The sequence below is a fragment of the Crocodylus porosus genome, unplaced genomic scaffold (assembly GCF_001723895.1).
Source record: "Crocodylus porosus isolate Cpor-Errol unplaced genomic scaffold, CroPor_comp1, whole genome shotgun sequence".
Classification (NCBI taxonomy): domain Eukaryota; kingdom Metazoa; phylum Chordata; order Crocodylia; family Crocodylidae; genus Crocodylus; species Crocodylus porosus.
The window spans coordinates 41,245,554-41,266,410 of record NW_017728931.1 but is presented as its reverse complement, the minus strand read 5'-3'; the positions used below and the strand labels follow the sequence as shown (position 1 = coordinate 41,266,410).

Here is a 20,857-nt window from a genome sequence, read left to right as displayed (position 1 = left end):
AGCCATTAAAGAAACTAGGTATGTTTCATTTGGAGAGAAAGGAGATTGAGGAGGGAACATGATAGTAGTTTTTAGGCTGGCTGAAAGAAGATTTAGAAACATAGATCTCCTTCACTATAGGCAGCAGAGCAAACGCTACTGAGTTTAAAATGCAAGAGAGCAGATGTAGAGTAAATCCCAGGACAACTTTCTAACTATCTGTGCAGTAGCACAATGAAACAAGCTGCCTTAGGAGGCTGTGAAACTTTCTTCCTTGGTGGTTTTCAAGAAGAGGCTGAACAGGCATCTATCTGAGATGGCTTAGGAAAAGCAAATCCTATCCCCATGCAATGAATTGGACTAGATCACTGGTTCCCAATCTGTGGTGCGGGTACCACCCGTGGTACGCTGACAACTGTCAGTGTTCACAAATTTATTATAATTACATGTCAAAAATTTGCTGGTGGTACTTAAGGTTGTACATTTTAAATGGGTGGTGTGCAATCTGTCAGAGTTTGGGCCACTGGACTAGATGATCTTTAAGGCCCCTTTCAACCTTACAAGTCTTTCATAAAATCCCTTGAGCCTCATCAGCATAAGAAAATTTCTTGTGCTTAGTTCAGCCAAGTATGACCAACTGCCTTGCAAACAGTTCTCTAGCGTAAACAAAGCCTTAAAAGCTTTCTGTTTCTGAGCTTGCTGATTCATGCCATCAGTATTCATAGCCTCCTTGGCCACCAAGAAGAAGAATAGGGGTTTTTTGGTGCAGGGTCTGGATTATGAAACTGCACTGTAGAATGATAATTAAAAAAAACCCCACTTCCTACCTACATAGCCTTACAATCCTGCTTAATGCATAAAGACATAGCCCTACCACCCTGTTTAATACTATCATGCTTAAAAATGGTGGTACCTAACTCAGCCTACTCCTAAGGTGGTTTCACAACTACCATGTTCACAGCTCAGCTGAGGATCTTCTCTGCAGCTCTGGCCAGGTTAAACAGCCTGAAGACATACCAAGGTGGGCATCCCAGGTGCTGTCACTAGCTACAAGACACAAGCTTCTAGTGACCATGACTAAGACGAAGAGTCCCATTGTGCTAGTCATTGTCTATAACAAAAAGAGGGCCACTGCCTTAAATAGCATATAATCTAAGTAGAAGAGACCATAAGTGGATAAAAAGAAACAAGCAGGAGGTACACCAGATAATGGTCAGGTTGTTACAGTTAACTTGTCACAGGGGTTTAACCTCTTCAAATCAGCAGGAGAGCCATTTCCAAGATCAAATCAGAGGAAGTGAAGCTATTTAATCAGGAGTAGTGATTAGATTTCCAACACAGCAGTTTCTGTGGTGTATACATGACCTTACCTGAAACTAGTTCTCTCACCTAACTGAAGCGTTTTGCAGCAGAATGTGAATCTCCTTTATTATAAACCATTGCTATGGCTTTATTGATGTTTCATGTACAAAAAGTATATCCCAGTTTGGATTTCTCTGTCCTCAACAAATTGAATTTAGTATGTTGCTCTGCCATCCCCTACTGGAGGAGTCAGTGTTTCTCTCCCCAACCCTGCTCAGATACCAGCACATCCCTCGTGGATTGTTATTACTGCCTGTCATTCATATTCTGCCTGCCAATTCCATGGGGAGGAAAGCTAAACCTCAGCCCATCTGTATTCAGTTCTGATTATCCCAGAGCTGCAGAAAATGTTTTTGACAAACAAATAAAAAGTCTATATTGCCACTGCTGTCCTGGGACACTGGCTCATTAGCAAATGTGGAAGGGAAGTACATGACTGATTGCAAGGACCCATTGGTGAAATTCCTTAGGATTTCATTTTTTATGGGGCAGCATGGGTTTCAGTGAGCTGCTCATGAAATGTAACCACTACAGAGACCCTGAAGTGCAATTTCTGTTCAGCAGGACTGTAGTATGGGCAAGAGTAGATAAGCTTTCTCACACCATCCCACAGATATGTCTAACCTCAGCTTAGAAAGATCACTTCAGTCTCTGTGCCCATTCAGACCTTGAGCCTCCTGCTGACTGCCACCGGTTGTGCCAGTTGGGAGGATGGTATTTTGTGCTAGGGCCATCATGTCACTCTGTCTAGGATTGCAATCCCCAGCTCATTCTGTTCAGCCCACCATGTAGCTGTGAGAGGCTAACAGCCTTCACTCAGCATCAGCAGCCCCGGTCCTTCTCACGGGGAGAGGCCAGATTAACAGGACGTGGGGTGCTTCCTACTTCTTCCAGCTGAATGCAAACAATATGTGGGATTTGCATAACATACAGGAAGGTTTCCCTAGCTTGTATGAGGTGAATTTTGTCATGTGTGTAATTGACAGTCATAAATAGTGAGATCATACTGGGGATGCTGGTAGATAAATATTTATAGGAGATACCACCCCAAAAAGGTAGAGAAGAGCTAGGGCTGGGAACACAACATGAGCAAATCGCTGTGCGTGTTACTCCTAATTTATCAGCTTGGTTAAAATACAGACTCAAGGCTGGGGGATGGGATCAGCATTTCTTAAAGTAGTTCTACATTTGAGATTGGCACTCTTCTCCGTCTTTGTAACTTTCATCTCATTACTATTTGTGGTAGACAGCCTCAGCCAAAATCAGAGTCATAGATTCAGCCTGGGCACCCTATCAAGACAGAGTAAGCAGCTGGCCTTCTCTGGAGCAGCTTTTACTCATGGTGCACAAGACAAAGTATAGGAGAAAGGGAGTACATGAAGCCTGAAGTTACTTCCTTCCCTTTGGTATTGAGCAAACACAGCTTCAATTTAGCCAACAGGTTCCCTTCCTACCTCCCCTCACAATCTTATGTTTCTAATGGAGCTGAAACGATCACATTCTTTTTAGCAAAGGACACTCAAGCCATTTTCTAACCACAGCCCGTTGAGCTTGACTTACAGCACAGCAGCACTGCTAGACTTCTCTCTCATCTCATGATATAAAAGCTATAGTGGCCCATCACACAGGGACTATTGGATTCTTTCCCACACAATCTCATGTTACCAGGATAATCCATTTGGCAGAGCACCACTGGGAGGAGGGCTGAGATTTCAAATCAGACAAGTGCTTTGATTTCAGAGACAAGAGGCAGGGAGTCATCCTGCTGACTTCTGAGAGGGAAGCCTTCTACTCCTAAAACATCTTCTGCTGTTGATTTTGCAATGACATGAAATTACTCTAAAGAGGATGCCACATTGTGGGGCCTCACTATAAAGTGTTTCCAAAGTCACTGAAACTGAGAGGTTGCCAGTAGGGGTGTGTGAAGCTTCGGTCACTGATTCAGTTTGGAGAAGATTAGGCTCTATTCAGAGGCTGAATCACCAAATTCAAATCGGGAGACCAAACGAAAACCTTCGAATCAATTCAGAAAAGATTCAGAAAAAGATTCAGAGATTCGGAAGGCAGTCTTTCAGGGGAGCAGAAACTGAGAGGAGGGAGGGGGAGCAGGGGGGGAAAAGATTGACATTGGTAGCTGGCCAGTGACTGAGGGACCTGGACCGCTTCAGCCTCCGCAAGAGAAGGCTGAGAGGTGATCTTGTGGCCACCTACAAATTCATTGGGGGGATGCAGCAAGGGATCAGAGATGCTCTGTTTACCAGGGTGCCTCTTGGGGTAGTGGTCACAAACTGAAAGGGTTTCCAAGGGAGGTGGTGCTCTCCCCTACCTTGGGGGTCTTTAAGAGAAGGCTGGATAGGCATCTGGCTGGAGTCATCTGACCCCTGCACTCTTACCTGTCTAGGCCAGGGGTCAGACCTGATGGTCTGTTGAGGTCCCTTCCAACCCTAGCATGTATGAATCTCTCTCTTGCTTTCTCTGGGTGCATCTACATGTGCAATTAGGGTGAAGCAATAAACTCTGGGGCAGTTTGCACGAGAGTTAACTGCTCTTGGGTGCAGCATCTACATGTGTGCCCAGGACAGCAGCACTTTGAGCTGAGGTGGAGCAGGTCCAGGCTGGCAGGGAGCACCAGGGTCAGCCCTGGGCTCTGGGTGGTGGCTTAGGCCAGTGAAGAAACTGGCAGGGCCATCTATATGTAGTCAGCATCTACACATGCATTTCAGTGCAGTTATTTACTCCTCTGTAGGATACTACTGTCCCCAACAGTACTATCTTATGGTGGAGATAATAAGTTTACTGCGCCCTACTACCAGGGCACATGTAGACTGTTATGCTTTAGTGAGGAGCTAATTAGTCCACCCCACAGCAAAGCACACATGTATATGCACCTACTGATACGAAAAATCAATCCCCAGCCATTCGCCTGACCATTTGTAAGGTGTTTCTAGAGGTCAAAACGACACCAGCAGTGAATCTGATAGGCCTGCAGGCAACAGCAAGGTTGGCGTTACACAATACAGACACAAATAAGCCTGGACCATCCTCTATCACGGACTGAAGTGCATATTGAACGACCAAGCGTCTAAAGATGTTTGCTGGCAGGTGGCTCTGGTATGCAGTTGGCTCTGGTATGCTGGCAGGTGGCCATGGGCCTTTTCTAGAGAGAAGCCATATATATCATGATGATATATAGTGTTTGATGTGTGCATAGAAGGTGCTTCATTATTCTGCAGAAGAAATACATGGGATCAGGATTATGTGCAGGAACCCACACAATAATGTATTTTGCTGCAGAAGCATATTGAAGATCTTTGATCTTTGTTGGTTTTCTTTTAGTGTCAGAGCAGCTACAGTTTCTGAACATTTCTTCCTTCCAAGAGGCCTGTGAATCCTCCAGCAGCTAGCTTTATCTTAGTGCAGGAGTTGGCAACATATGGCCTGCAAAGCCACTGAATTGGCCTGCAGGAAAGGGGCTTCAGCAACATGTCGATGGTGAGATTTTTAGCTTGCACCTGTACCAAGGCTGAGCAGCGAGGAGCTGCACCAGGGTCAGATGGCTAGGAGCTGCACCCAGACCACAGCTAGAGAGTGGAGAGAAGTGGCAGCTGTAGCCGAGTTGGAACATGGCCCACCTCAGGCCTGACCTGCGTTGTTCCAGCCCACAGCTCTGAAAGGTTGCTGGTTCCTGGCATCAGGGGGTGCTTACACAAGTGCAGGCAGCCTGTTGAGGAGGCACTCTAACTCATGGCACTTTACACAGATTCAATGGGCATTCACCTGTCAGGTGGCAGGGGGAGGCTTGGAGCCTGTCTGCACTGGCCCAGGCTGGTAGGCAGGGCTGCTTCAGCAGCCTCCCCCAGCCCTGTCCGTACCCCACCCCCTCACCTGGCAGCTGTCAGCAGTGGATGGGAGGGGGAGGGAGGAGGGACAGAGCCCCTCCTGCAGCACATGGTCCCCTCGGCTACCCCCGCTGGGGTCTTAGGAAACACCCAAAATTAACCCTCGCAAGGAACCTGTGCATGGGTTCCCTAAGGCATTCTGCCTTAGAGCACCCCTGTCTGATACTTCAGTAGATGAGAGCTAAGTTTTTGTGCAATAAGCCATTTTAAAAGTGCTCTGCAGCTGTGAGCATTTGTTATGTTATAGCTATAGAGAGCTTTCAGGGGACACAGCACATGAAAAATGTAACTTATGTAAATGCCCATGGTTAAATTTTATGGGTCCAAACTCAAAAGAGACCAATGCTTTCTTACACCAAGGTCTCCGGCCATGTTTGCCTCTTTTAAATATGCAAAGAGGTGTAAAGGGTCAAGGTGCAAATGAAAAGCAGTCTCAAAGGACCTGGAAAGGAAACAATTGATCACCTTTCATTTTAATTTCTTCTGTGTACTTCCTGATAAAGGAAAGCATCCAGTGTTGTGCTCACAGCACTCCACTTCATTTGTTTGACACAGCCCAGAGCACACACTGATATGCAGTACTTGGACAGTGTTTAGAAATGCAAGGCAGTAAGTACTCAGATGTGGGTAGAAAGCAAAGAGAGGAAAGATTATTCCTTATAAAAGGGGTCCCCTATTACCTCAACCTCTGAATAAAAGGGTTTTTTCCACCTCTGATGAATGCGGCATATCTTTACTGCTGTCACACAGATAAAGGACGTACCTGTAGTAAATGCAAAGATGAGAGAAAACTTCCAGAATTTTGAAACAACCAGATGTTGCTGCAGCTGCTGCTGCTGCTGTAACTAGAAGCCCCAGCTGAGACTGGGGCCACACTGGACTAGGCACAGTACAAACACATGGTAAGAGGATCTATTCCTCAAACAACAACTTAGGGTGCCTATACACGTGCTCTGACACACTTTACTTAGACTTAGTTAATTGAGTCTGCTGGTGTGTTCCAATTAGAAAGCTCCAGTATGCTGCAGTGTCACATGTATTCGACACCTTGCATTTCAAAATAGCAGCAGGGGTGCTTTAACTAAAATTTGTTGAATGAGCTTTAATTAAAGTGCCCCCATGGCCCTTTTGAAACGTAGGACGCTGAATACATGCGATGCTGCTGTGTTTTAATTGGAGCAGTTCTCTGGGAGCTGCTCCCCACCCCAGAGCATGTATATAGACACACCTAGGGATGTCTAACAAGGCAAATGACGTAGTGAAGGAGAAATAGGTAGAGAGAGACAGTGACTTGCCGAAGGTCAGTAATGTTGATGGGATTTTTATGGAGGTTGGTATTATCATATTCCTATAATTGGAAGGTGGAATACAGTCCTACACCTCTGTGCCGGCAGTGCTTTTTGGTACCTTTGTTCCCAAACGTCTAGCTGACCTGTGACATCCCAAAAGAATTGTGCCCTAGCATAATTTTGCATACGCCTTGCAAATGTTCAAAATTCACTTCCATTTAATGACAGTTAAAACTGACAATGAGGACGAGGGGAGGAGGAAAAGGAGGTACAGAAGTAGAAGGTGGAGAAGAGAAGGAGTAGTAAGAGAAGATAATTAAAAGGGTAAGGAGAAGAGAGAATGGAACACAGTAATGAAAATAGCATAGCCCTGACAGTGCCTTGGAGGAAGTAGGGAGGAAATACAGATCACTGGCTCTACTCTGATTTTGGTAATTATCTCTTGGGAGAGGTGCTAAGATTCTGTAGTGATCTATTATAAGAACATATTGTAAACAGATAGATTACACAGTACCTGTGAAGTTTCAAGAGAGTTTTGGCAAAGTTGCGGTCAGATATCAAAATTAGGTTCAAGGTAGGCTAAGCATCAAGCTCAACTGAAATGAGATTAGTGTCTTTCTATAACACTTAGCACCCACCAGGGATGCACACACAATCTTCACAGCGTCATGCAGAAGCAAGTAAGTATTATTATTCCCTTTATGCAGATGGAAACCTGAGGTTGTAAATGTCAGTGGTTACCCTGATATTGCAAACAGATCAGGTTCAGGGCTGGAGCCTGGCAGAGGATGGGAGTTCTGGTACAACAAGGATTTCAAAGTGTGGTCTGGTTCAGAAGTGGAATGTTAACATTTTGAAATTTCTTTGACACAAAATTCTAAAGGGCAGGTCATTTCAGTTGATTTGAAATATTTCAGTCAGCCAAAACTAAATGATTTCAAGCTCTCCTTTTTATTATGTTTTATTTTATACTACCCAATATAATGTGAAGTTAAAAAATGAAATATGAAGTCACTTAAAAATGAAAAATCCAAACATTTTAAAATGTCAAAACACAAAGTTTTCACATGATCAGAACTTTTTCTCTTAATTTTCTCTTCCTAAACAAGATTCCAGTGAAACTGACCTAATTTTTTTAAGTCTTTTCATTTTGACGGAGCTGCATATTTCAGGGGCAGGCAATTATTTCAGATGGAGGGCCACTTAACAAGTTTTGGCAAGTTGTTGAGGGCCACATGAGTAGCCCCACTCCTTGACAGGTGCCTCACCCCCTGGCTGCCATCTTGTGACTGGAAGTCTCGCCCCCTAACTTCTGACCTTTGCCACCAGAAGTCTCCCTCCTTGCCCCCGGAAATACTCCTTTCAGGAAGGGGTTTGCCATCTCAGAACCAGAAAAATACCAAATTATATTCTAAAAAGCAAACATCTAATACATTAATTAATTTGATTTCAAAAAATATTTTTGTCCTGGTTTACATGTGTTTGTATAGTGTACATAGAGGTGATTGCATGTAAAAATTTAAAATGAAGTTTCTCGTACTCATATATTGTGGGAGGAGTGGGTATAGGTTTGTGGGGCTGTGGATGTGTGGCTTTGTGGGGTGAGGGAGCATGTGGGTTTGTGTGTGGATATGTGGAGTGTGGGAGTCTGCACGTATGGCAGTGTGAGGTGGGGTGTGAGTGCATGTGTGTGGTAGGGTGTGCACTCACCCTACAAACACGCACACACACACACCCTGGGGTACCAGCACAGGCCTGTGCTCCTGTGGTCCGATGATGCAGCTTGGAGCCACGTGGTGCTGGAGCAGTGCAGGGCCAGGAAGACAAGGAAATGGCTGGGGGTGGGATGGGGCTGGGCTGCTGCATCCTGCTGCTGGCTCCCCCTGGGTCCTACTCCCCCTGTCTCCTGTCATCATTGACAGGCAGCCAGGAGCAGATAAATATTAATTTTCTAAATTTTTTAGGGACCCTACAGGCCAGATAGAATGGCCTGGCAGGCTGGATGCAGCCCACGGGCCATATTTTGCCCACCCCTGGCATATTCTGACAGAAAATGGTTCTATTAAAGTTTCTCCCAACCAGCATCAGTCAGGACCAAAACTAAAATCCAGAGATTACTGCGACCCAATCCTCTCCAAAATGCTAGGTCACATCTCTTTATGTGTCAGTTCCTTTCACTGTCAGATTTGTAGTCATTACCTCATTGTCCTGTTTCTTTATCACACAACTGGAGAGCAATACTTTTATATTTCTAACCTTTCTTTGTTCTTTCCTCCCTTCTTCCCCCTTTCTTTTCCTTCTCCAGGAACCTTCTGCATTATTTCACTGTGCACGTGTGTGGCTGGAATCAACTTTGAGCTGTCCCGCTACCCCCGCTACCTGTATGGACTTCCTGATGACATCAGCCATGGCTATGGCTGGTCAATGTTCTGTGCTTGGGGAGGCCTGGGCCTCACTCTTATCTCTGGCTTCTTCTGCACCCTGGCCCCTTCTGTCCAACCTGTCCCCAGGACCAACTGCCCCAAATCCAGACCGGAGAATGGGACAGTGTGCTAAAACATAAATAACATACAACTATATATATATATGTATACATATACATACATATATATATAAAATTATATATATCTCAAACTGATGCCAGTGCCAAGGTAGAGCTGAGTCCAACATGGCACCTGCATCTCCACAGGACTGTGTGTTGCTTCATTCTTTCTCACAGAGATGGGAAAGCTTTTCTGTAACATGGCTCTTCCATCCAGTTCTTAACTTCAGCATCATAATTTAGCAGTCAAGTGAACATACTGTTGCATCTATCTACTGCTACTGGGGGAGGGGAAAAGAGGGTTGTATGGGAGATCCGAAGCTTGAAACTGTTCTGGACATGGGGAACAACCAAAAACTGTCAATCTCAAACAGAAAGGAAAATGCAAACAACGAGCAAAGCGACAAATCAAACATCTGAGTCACCTCTAGAATGTAACCTCCTCGGGGCCATTGTCAACTCCCCCCCGCCTTTTTTTTAAAGAGAAAAACCCTTCCCCATCATTGTTTTTCTTTCTGCCTAAAACACAGAGGACAAAATGGACAGAATGCGTGGGGAAAAAATAGCGTTTTCTTTTTGCCTGCCAAACTTAGAAGAAAACAAAAAAATTAACGAAACAAAAATCAAAACAACAACGACAACAAATATGAGGACACTTCAGCAGATGCTCCAACAGTGCTGTTTTAATCTTCCAGCTGCCTTACATCCAGGCTTAACACAGAGGCTGAACTGCTAAGGTAGAAGCAGTAGGAGGCCTTTTGAAAATGCTGTGATACATGTGTGTATATCTCTTTTTCCCCTTTTTTTTAAAGAAAAATTTAAAACATTACAATGTGATTGTCCTATAAACCATCCATACTGTGTTTGTGGCCCAAGACTGAGGCACTGCAGCTACAGAAGTGCAAGGGAAGGCACCGGTTCTGAGACAGCAAGTCTCCTTTGTTGGATTTGTGCAGTGTTTTTATTTTAATGGATTGTCGGAAAATTTGGGATTCTGGATCAAAGGGATGGCCCGTTGGGGGAAGGGAGGTGGGGAGTTCTTGTGGTTGCTTTTCCTGGGTATTTATTTGACCGTGATTTGTTTTAGTTTCCATTTTGGATATTAAAGACAACTGGGCAAAAGCCATTGTGGAGGAGAAAAGGGGAACAAGTCTCTGTAAGGGGGAAGGCACTTCCTGTTGTGTCCATGTATGCCAAATAAGACCTTCCCACACCTTGTCATTGGAAACTGCCCTGTTTCACCGAACATCTCCTATTTCCATTTGGGAGAATGATCTGTACAGATGGAAGAGAATGGGTCAGATGCAGTGAGTGAAAATCCATTTCCCATGAGCTCAAGTCTTATACGATATAGTTGTGAATCCACAATTGGAACTCTCTCTCTCTCTCTTTTGTCTTTCTCCTGATCCTCCTTTCCTCACCACACCTCTTTCTACTCTGCCTTTCCCATTGTGCAGGTCATAGATCCCAGAACAGTTAATTTGACAGATAAAACCAGTCAGTGAAGGCATGTCAGCTAGAGAAGCTAAGATACCACCTCTCACTGCAGCAGGTCTTAACATGGGAAGCGTGGCTCAGAGGAAGGCATTGGCAGAAATAGCAATGGAGTAACTGAGGGGGGTCTCAAGAGGTTCTTACTGAATGAGCACATGAAGAAGTGTAGATATTTTTTCTCATGCAGCAGCCACTGACAATTGTGTAGGAAGAAGAGAAAATGGGGGGGTGGGGAAACAACCCTGTTGCTAATTAAAGGATAGTTTTTGCTTCTTCTCTTTCATATAGTAGTTCACACACCACCATTCCTCCCTAGTCAATAGAAAACATCCATGGCATCTAAACAGAAACAACTGGGAGAAGGAGTCAATTGGAAAGCGTTGACATCTAGATCCTACAATGTTGAGAAGAAACAGTATTTTATCCAGTTAAAAAAAAATCCTTCTTCTACAGTGCAATGAGGGGGACTGTCAATCATTTCCCCAAGCCCTCTCTGCTAGGCAATTTCATGTTGTTGTTGAATATTATTCTGGCCCAAAGAAATGAAGACTCTTGGGGGCATCTGAAAGTAGGATTGCTTTGTTTATCTTTGATTCTTGCTCAGTGGCTTGGTTTGGGTTTATTTTTTGGTTTGTTTTTTTGCGGGGAGGTGGGTTGGTTTGGTTTTGACATATTATACAAGCAAGCTAATGCCAGCTGCCACATGAGTGTGTTCACACTCAAATGCCACTTTGCGTAGGTGAGCTTTTGTTAATTTCACTCTCCACTGGACTGGGGGAAACATATATTTAAAAAAACCTGCAAACATTTTGAAGAGGGCTTTGTTTTAAGCAGCCCAGTTGCTCTCTTTCTTTTTAATTCCCAGTAGCTTTTTCAACTAAACCATTTTTGAAAACAGTTGATCAGTTTTTACCATCAGGTTCTATCATATGGCTCAGCTGGCTAATTAAAATTGTTTCTGGGGGTGGGGAAATAAAAATAAGGCAAGAAATGGGAAACAAACAATAATTGAAAGTCCCAAACCAATGCATGAAAACCAAAATTCATCATTAAAAATAAAAATACAATTATTAAAAAATGGGGAATTTTAGGGAATTTGAAGCTTTTTTGGGAAATTTTTCCATTTTTCAAAAACAGGTCATGTTCATTAATGCAAGCTTGAAGAAAACTTTAATTCACCTGTATTAGTGGGACCATGGTAGCAAAGGTCTTGGATACAAGTATTTACATTGAGTAGGCATAGGGAGGAACAGATGGGCCTAGTGTAGTTCACTACCAGTTCTCATGGCCCAGAAAACGACATGAAAGCATGGCAAAGGTAACCCATAGTGTGATCCGTGGCAGCTCGCATGGGCCGATGTATTTTCAAAATAGAGATATTGGCGAGATTTAAAGAGGCAAAAGTTGATTCTGCTGTTCTGTATACTCCAGACTCGTCTTTTTTTCTGCTGTAGGGACAGAAATAGTCCTGCCCTAACATGGTTTACTTTGCAGCTTTCATTTTACAAAGTGTATATGAACCAGTGTGTATCTGTGTGTGTGAGTAGGACACCCAGATTTCTTTACATAAGAGGAGAAATGATAACTCTGGATCTTTGGTTCACTTCTCTGGCTAACTAGCCAGGACCCTCCAAGCCCTGTTCTCAGTGGGTAACCCAGGTTGCCAGCCAGTATGGCAGGGAGCCACTGAAGGGACAGGTGAATAGTTATTCCTCATTGCTTAATTTCTATGGAATGTCAAAGTCTGGCTCACCAAGGGAGGCATTTGCCTAAAAGCCAGTTCTTCACCCACCTTCCCAAAGTCAGGACAGGATCCTTAGGGAGTACTCAGAGTTCCACTGAGAGCCCAGCATAGGGTGGAAGGAATCTAATATGCATAACTAGGGATCAAAACCTTTGCTACACTCTCCGTTTGCTCAAACTAGAGCTCTGAATTCCAACTCATGTGGTCTTTGGTCAAGATCCAAACCTGAAGCCAGATCTAAATGTTATGATTAGTCTCCAGTTCTGCTGTGAGCCAAAGAAAACCCCCAGATCTGAAGTTTAGGAAGACTTTGAAATCTAATCCTGAATTTACATCTAGATTTTGTGACTCAGGCATAATTAGTATCTAGCTTGAGAGGTAATTCTGAATGGGTTGACTTGACAGTGATCCTAGTGTTAAGGAACTGGGGCTTGATTCTAGCTAATGCTGAGCTCTTGGACCTTATCTAGCAAAGCCCTTAAGCATGTGCATGTCCTGAAGCATGTGAGTAATTATATTTACTTCAATAGAACTACTCAGAGCTTTAAGTAAGCGTGTGTTCAAGTTCTTTGCTGGATAGTATTCAGCACCTTGCTGGATTGAGCCCCTGTTCCTCTTGCTCCTCTTCCCACATAGCTCATGTGATAAACTTGTCTTAGGCTGATGTATCAATGGGTGTTTGGATTCCCTTTCTGGAAGCTTGATAATAATGAGGTCCAGTGTTTGCCAGACTCTCACACATTGCCTTTCATGGATCATTTCTAAGACAGCAAACCTATGTTCCAGGGAGTTGCAAAAGAACCTGCTCACAGCGAATGCAAATATCATGATACTCCAATCATAGTGAAGTAGAATGAATTGTGTCAATTCAAATGAATTGTTTTGTTGCACTGCAATGTGCAAACTGCAGTTTAGCTATAGTGAATCTCCAGTTACTGTATAGTGAAGTTGTTCTGTGAATTCAGTGAGTTAACTAAGAGATGGTTCTCCTGTCCATGTGTACCAGGGGCAGTGTATATGTGACTGTACTACATGGCAAAATTCCATGTACTCTATATCCTATGTACTGTATATGCCACTTTCTTAAAGCTAAAGCTGTTTGAGTGTCAAAATACCTAACTCATACCAGCCCACCTGTATATACCATCTATCCCCTCTCTACAACCACAGAATGGATCCACCCTGATCAAATTAGTCCTGTTGCTCAATGAATATTTTTAAGCATTTCTTCAAGGCACAGTTTTTGATGTCCCAGTTCTCAGTTGCTGTTCACAGTCCCCCCAAGTGAAAAGAGCTAGCTTTTGACAAGCTGCTTTGAATAGACAAAATGATTCCATCTAGTCTGTAAGAACAAAAACAAAATCCTCTGACTGAATGTTCCTTACCCTTTCAGCAGAGAGTCATTAAAAAGTGTAAATGTTTTCCTGCCTCGCTCTGGGTACAATGTAGTCAGGACTTGTTAGCTGATTTGTACATCAAGTGATGTACCACTTGCTGAAAAAGAGTGTTCGTGGACAGGGGAAATCCTATATGCCCCAAGCATCACTGAATGACTCTATATCACTGTCCCATTGTCCCTGCTGCAGCACCTCTGATCCTGGCTTGTCCCTGGAGCTCCACCAGTAAAGTAGCTTAGAAGAAAATTGCTATAATCTGTCCTTAATTGAGTGCCAAACTAAGTGCCAAGAGTGAATTGGAGAGGAACTAACAACTGTAGAGTCTAAACAAAGACATATATTATTTGAGCTCTTTCTTCCATGTTCGTTCACAGAAGGCCTCAAGAGGCAAAGACACATGCACAGAAACTAGCACAGTGTCCCAATGTTAGATCTTCTGCTCCCCAAATTTAAAACTCCTTCATGTCCCAAGCAGCTTGCAGACAGAAAAGGGCTCATCCAAGCAGCAGAGGAAGTCTTGAGGTGAAAAACTGAGACAGCTCTGGAAGGTTGCCAGGTAGCACTGGAAGCCAGGGAGTCGAAAATGTGTGTGAAGCACAAACAGCCTATAAAAGCTAGAGATGGATTCATCTCCAAGGTGAAGAGTTTAATCTGAAACAAGGAAATTAAAGTTTGATTGCAAACTCTGAACTATCGGACCTTTTGGCTTTGTTGAACTGAGCAGGAAAGCTGATGAGAACAAGCCTTGGGTCAAAATTTACAGTGCTGCTGCTTTCAGTCCCAGCCAGAAAGATCCAAGAGCCTGATCCAAATTTCACTGACAGCAGTGGAAAGTTTCTCATTGACTTCAGCAAGGTTTGCATCAGGTCCCGTGAAATCGATTTTTTTCAGAGATTATTTCAGTATATTCCTAGACAGTATTGAAAGTAAAAATGCATGTCCACACTTTTCTATGTATACATTTGGTTCCAGAAAGAGGTAGTGGTTCTGATCGGGTTTTTTATTCTTTTTTTTTAATTCAGTGTGTTCATCCCCAATAAACACAAAGGAATCATAATATAATTCCCTTCTTAGTCATAACTTGACTGGCACAACAATAATAGAACAAAGAATCCTCTTCCACTGACACTGGTCAACAGCAGAATTCTTCTTGACATAAATAGGATACAAGATGCAACCTAATATAGTATTTTATAATCATAATTCAAATATCCACTCAGGCACCTAGAATTAATTTCAAGAAAAAGGTTAGGTGACAGCTTGGGTAAAATTGGAAAGCAGGGTTGATTTGCACCCTAATTGACTAACTAAATCAGAGATGTACAGAATAAGCTTTTGGAAGCAGGCTTTCCTAAGCAGGCTTACTCCAGAGGCTGTGAAGGGACTGCAGTATGCAAAGCTGCTAAATAGAAAGCAGTGATTAGAACATTAGGGAAGCAGGGAGGAAAAAGGCACTGCTGTGAGAGGCAAGGTAAGAGAAAAAGGAGTCAACCCACTGAGGGGTTATAAAAACTAAGCCGGGTAATGAGACACAAATCTGTATTCTTGATTTAGACCATACCTAACACAATCTAGTCTGTGGATGATTTCTTGTTCCACAAGTTCTTGTTCAAGTTCATTTAAAATTTACCATACATTAAACCACCCCTAAGTCACTGCAAAACTGAGCACAGGTGCCTGCCTTGTTCAGGAGGAACCCTGGGTGGAAACAGGTGGGGAAGCTGTAGATTCTCTCCTCAGGTCAGACACAGTTGTTGCAGATCAGAACTGATGTGCATTGACAGAGTTGTTTGGAAAACTGTTCTATTATATCTGCCAGTAGCTTGTGCTATTAGTCTCTTTCTCTCAGGAGCAGCAATATTTTGTTTTCTAGTAAGACAGCACTGCAGAGTGGTAGGAAATAACTTTGTTTCCATGTGGAGTTTATGTGCAGACACACATACACAATATTTATGCCCATATGTTGTAGATATGTACCTGGCATATGTACTGTATATAGGGAAAATACATGGCAGGATAAAGCATAATATTGTTTTTCTATTTTTTTATACTTAACTCAGGAGTTGCAAAGCAATTAAATTCCATATTTCTGTGTTGCGTACCACATTCACACTTGCTATTGATATGCAGTGCTGAAGAATAGTGGGGAAGCACAGTGGAACTGGGATGATTTGTGAATTTGCACTCTAGGGTATTTGGCTACTAAATGGTCACCAGTGTTGTCTTTATCCCTTGTAACCTAAACTCAGAGACAGGATGCCTCCATGTCTTTCTTCTGTGTCCAGTCAGTCCTGAACTGTGGATACTATACCTAAAAAAAATTCTGACTTGCTTACAAATCCTGTTTACCACCCAGAACCATAGACACCAATGTGTACTGTTTATGGCAATGAAGGAAGTTACTTAGGGCCCCTCTACACATTACATTTATGCCATGATTAATGTGTTAATCATAGCATAAATGCGCCCGCTTTAAGGCACCATACAATGGCAAATCAGCCATAAAGATGTTCCACATATAATGTAGACCATGCTTATGGCTGGTTTTTACGGTGCCTTAAATTGAATGTATGGCATATCTGGGGGCCAATGCTTGAACCAGACCCATGCAGGCACCTGAGTTTAAGCTTGCCAGGCAGGGAGAGCCAGCAAGTAGAAATGCATGATTGGGATGAGATGGCTTCTGCCATCTACATGTGGCATGGCAGGAGAGTGATTGATGGGATCAAGGATCAGATCCCATGGTGACTTTAAATGAAAGTGGGTGTGCTCAATGAGGTGAGTAGGAAGAAAGTATTATAAAGAAGATTAAAGGCCTATCAGAATGATAGTCTTGGTATTCACAGACTCTCACAGAACTCCCATGTCAGCTGTTCCTGACATGAGAGGGTTTGCTAGAACTTAAAGGCAGGAGGCCAGTTTGATTTAGAAGGAAAATTCTCTCCATGTCAGCTCCAAATCTGAAAAGTTTTTGATTGCCTGATGTGAAAATCACACCTGTGTAGAAGGGAAGCAGGCCTGTACATCACCCAAGTCTAACTTCAAGCCTCGAAGGATGCCTTCAGTGACAGCTAGGCCTAGACCATATGTCTTTCAACACAGGAAGGAGTTTCACATGTTGAGGGCACTGAGCAGCAACAAGATATGATAGCAAATTTCATCTAGCATTGAAAAACCTTTTAATATAAACTTGGTGATGAGGTATTTCCTTTAAGATGACTGTGTTATATTTCCACCAACTCAGAAATTCTCAGCCAAAGATGATGAGTCTACAGTATGTCAAGAAAGGGCAAAAACTTCAAAAGCATGTTAGCAACTTAGTTCTATTTTCAAAAGAAACTTAGGCACTTTGGAATCTGAGTCACAATGAGTTTTAGGCTCCTGAGTACCTAAATTATTTTTGAAAATATCACTTGGACTCCTAAAGCACTTACCCACTTTTGAAATTTTTACCCAAGAAGTCTATTTTTGTCATACAGATATATGGCTTTGGTTTTATCAAGGGATTTTTATTAACAATGTACAATATAAAGGAAAAGTTCAAGTAATCAGAACCACAGAATAGAAGTGCAGCCTTAGACTCTTTAGGTTGGTGAACTGAATTATTTATAACTTTTGGGCACCAACAACAATCAGACATCTAATTTAAACTGTTCCTATTTTTACTCAGCAATTTCCATTACTTAAGTGTCTTTCTTCATATGTTTGTTGTTTGATCTTCTCCATTTTTTCTCTGGTTCTGATATAGAATATCAGATTTGGGGACTTTTGAAGACATTTTGCTGCAGTAACTTGAATTATTTTCTGAGACTTTGAGGTCTGAGTGGGACATACATTGTAAAATTCAAAGCTGTAAAACCTGCCTAAAATGCACTTAAACATTCAGTCCTTTCTCAGGTAAAAATCCCACTTATTTTAAATTGATGGGACTTTTGTCTCATTCAGGACTGTAGGATCAGGGCCTATTTATGTGAGTATGTGATGGGCAGATGAGGGAAAGAGGATTTGTGCCTGGGCCACTTTATATAGTGAGTGCCCAGATATAGAGACCAGTCCACCACTGGGTTACACCAGCTTTATGCCAATGTAACGCCATAGAAATCAATCAAGTTATACCTGGAGATCAGTCAGGTCATAATTGGAAAAACACAGTAGTAAATCAGGCCCTAAAACAGATACACGTGTACATATGTACATATATGTATATAAATGTAAATTTAAGAACAATGTCCATAGATTTATGGTTGCCTGGAATGCCCTTTGATTGATAATGTACAGAATTTCCGGCAGAGGCCTGCACCTATCTGGCAATCCTTACACATCTCAGATTTAAAGCAAAGCACATTAGAAAATGGGTTACATGTTGGGGTCCTCATTCCTCAGTTGCCTCTCCTTGGACAGAAAACCACAGTGAAATCAGTACATTGCATGTGGGTCTGCCAACACAGGTCTAGTCACAGGGCCAACACAGGTCTAGTCACAGGGCTGGGTTCTGAGAGCTTGTCTATATGGGAAAATACTGCCTGCCCCTCCCCCCCCCCCCAAAAAAAAAAACAACCTACAAAATATCTTCTTGTGGATACATTTACTTTGAGCTAAGAAGCAATTTGTATGGACACACTTATTTCACACTATGAGTGCCTTTTGTGGTTCAGCTTAATCTACTCTCCATGGATTAGCCTGAAATGTTGAAAGGCATGCTGAGTGCAAAATAAGAGTGTCCACAGGGAAGCTAGCATGGAATTACCCTTCAAATACAAACCCTCCCTTATTATATAGCAGCTCTCTGGTCTAGACAAACCCAAATTCTTGGACATGTAAAACTCACCACCCTAAACTGCAAGCTATTTATTTAGGAGTGAGTGTGCTTACCCTGCCATTTCTAAGTTTGAAGGAGTTAAGATCTTGAGGTTTGATTTAGTCCAGTCTTAATGGGTACTGCCACCAGATTTCTATTCCCACCCAGAAACACTGCAGAACCTGTACTAGGGAACAAGCATGTGCCTCTTTTTAGCTAAGCCACTTGATTGCTACCTCTTGCTCCATCCACAAATTCAAGAAAGCATTAAGCAAAAAAATTTTAAACCTCCTACTAAAAGGCATATTTCTGGTAGCTAAATACTTCTTTTTAATTCCTATTATATGATAATTGCAAAGAGAATCAGGATTTGTTTGGGAATACCTATTATTGGACCAACTATACGGTTGGGAGAGAAACAGCTCAGACAGGCTACTGTGGGTAGCCAGTTGTTCAAGACCTCTCTTTGATGTGTGCTGGATGAGTTAGCCACATAAAAATGAAACCTAAGACTTAACAGGACAACAGACCACACATTATTCAGGCAATTATTTCGACAGCTCTGCAGTCCCACTGAGGATGGTCTCCAACTCAAATTTTTGACAGCACCACACGGTAATAAAGCCAGTCAAAGAAAGGCATTGACCACTGACAGACAAGCAGGCCAACAGTTCACTTCAGTGCATCAGCTTGTGCAATCTTGCATGTTTCAGTAACTATATCTGAATACAGCCAGGTTATGAGGCAGGATGGGAGAACTAAACCAGCTCCTGGAAACTCCTGGACAAGGTTAACATCAGCTGAAGAAGCACTGCATGGTCACTGCTTTTTATACATCTACTGTTCATTCAGTGACATGGCAATATTTACACCTCCTCCCAACATAATCATTGAAGCATTTGAAGGTACTTGTTAAAACAGGGATGGAAGAACTTAGCTTGGTTGTAATCTGTCTGTATCATAATAGCTCAAAGATGCTATAGCATTCCTTGGGGAGAGACTGATGTTGGTTAGTGGCAGCTAAAGCTATGAGGTCCAGAGATCAAATATCAGTCTGTAGTCATGCTACCCCTCCAGAAACCCATACCTTTTCTGATCTTCCTGCTCAGCTTTTCATGCTCCTTTTTGGAGTCAGATGTAGGGAGTTTTTTTCTCTTTCTCTCTCTCTCTCTCTTCTCTCTGTATGCGAGTGTGGAAGTGTTTCATGAGAAGAAAAGAGTTTCTCTCCACAAAGCCCATTTTTATTCAGACACCTGCAGTGTATGACTGTTTTGCTATCCAAGATGTCTGTAAAAATGTAAAAAAAAAAAAAAAAAAGAATTTAAGAAGTGAACTTGGGGGGAGGTGGTGGGGGGAAACAGCTTGAGAATAAATTGGATTTAAAGATGCAGCATCAGTTTTCTAGTGAACTTTTGATATCACTCCTTAAATTGCTTTGCTCTTCTCTCTCCTTTTTGTAGCAGGGACAGAAAAGATCTAGAAAGTTAACAAATCCATGTGGCTGTTCTTTGGTGGGACTCATTGGTTTCACAGAGGTGTTTGCATGCTTTATACAGTTTCGCTGTCAAAGAAAACTCATGTTAAAAGGCTGTGAAGTCAGTGTGCATGTGACCTTATACTTTGTGGGGAGGGGAATCGGGGTGGGGAGTATTAAGAAAGGGTGGTTCTTTCCTTTAGTTTATTTTAGGCCTCTGTTTCTTGCATTAGCCCCAGGCAGCTGACCATACATGGTAGCCCTCATGGCTGCCCTGACCTTGATGAAGGTCTGTGTTCACTAAGAAGTTTTGCTTTTCTCTCACCTCCCCCCAGCAGTTAACTCAGGATATTGCCAAACTAAGCAACAAACCCTAAAGCTCTTATTCTGGGATGATTTTCCACTTTCCCTTCAAAAGACACTCTTCTTCTAATAGAAGCCATAGTCACTCCTCTGCCCCTGTAGCAGAGTGTGAATTCACAGCCTCCCATGAACCTATGATATTACTTTTGTGCCAGGTGCAAGTCTGGACCTTGGGGAGGCCGGATCTTCTGTCTGAAGGCGAAAGCATCACCTTGTCTCTCCGTAGCCTCAAGAAGTGAAGAGCTCAAGTGTACAGGCTCCCACCACATTATTCACTGAACCAGTAGGCCAGTTCTGCTTCCTCTGGGCATGATTCCCCACTCCCGCACACCTCCTGTGGTTACTTAACCTCTGCCTAAAATGCACACAGGAGTTGTAAACTATTGCCATTCAGAGCTGGGAGCATTTTGCAGACAGCACAGTGGGGAATCAGGTCCACAATGCTTATCTTACCATTCACAGTATGTGCGCTGCCCCAGGCTTTTGCCCTGCAGGGCCACATCCAGATGAGTGCGG

General features: G+C 42.9%; 1 protein-coding gene and 1 long non-coding RNA gene across 2 annotated transcripts in view; one reads left to right on the top strand and one right to left on the bottom strand.

Annotated features, from left to right (window-relative positions):
* The window catches only part of TMEM178B (transmembrane protein 178B), a 339,581-nt gene extending 330,493 nt beyond the window's left edge, over positions 1-9,088 (top strand). The window contains exon 5 of the mRNA XM_019544677.1: positions 8,835-9,088. Within this exon, the coding sequence (XP_019400222.1) occupies positions 8,835-9,085 (251 nt within the window). The 3' untranslated portion in view covers positions 9,086-9,088. The remainder of the gene's footprint in view (positions 1-8,834) is intronic.
* Positions 9,089-14,023: 4,935 nt separating this feature from the next.
* Positions 14,024-18,258, bottom strand: LOC109316523. Its single transcript, XR_002102864.1, has 2 exons — positions 14,468-18,258; positions 14,024-14,357 (listed from the first exon to the last, which is right to left on the bottom strand). It is a non-coding gene; the product is annotated as an uncharacterized LOC109316523 (long non-coding RNA).
* Between the last annotated feature and the right edge of the window lie 2,599 nt (positions 18,259-20,857).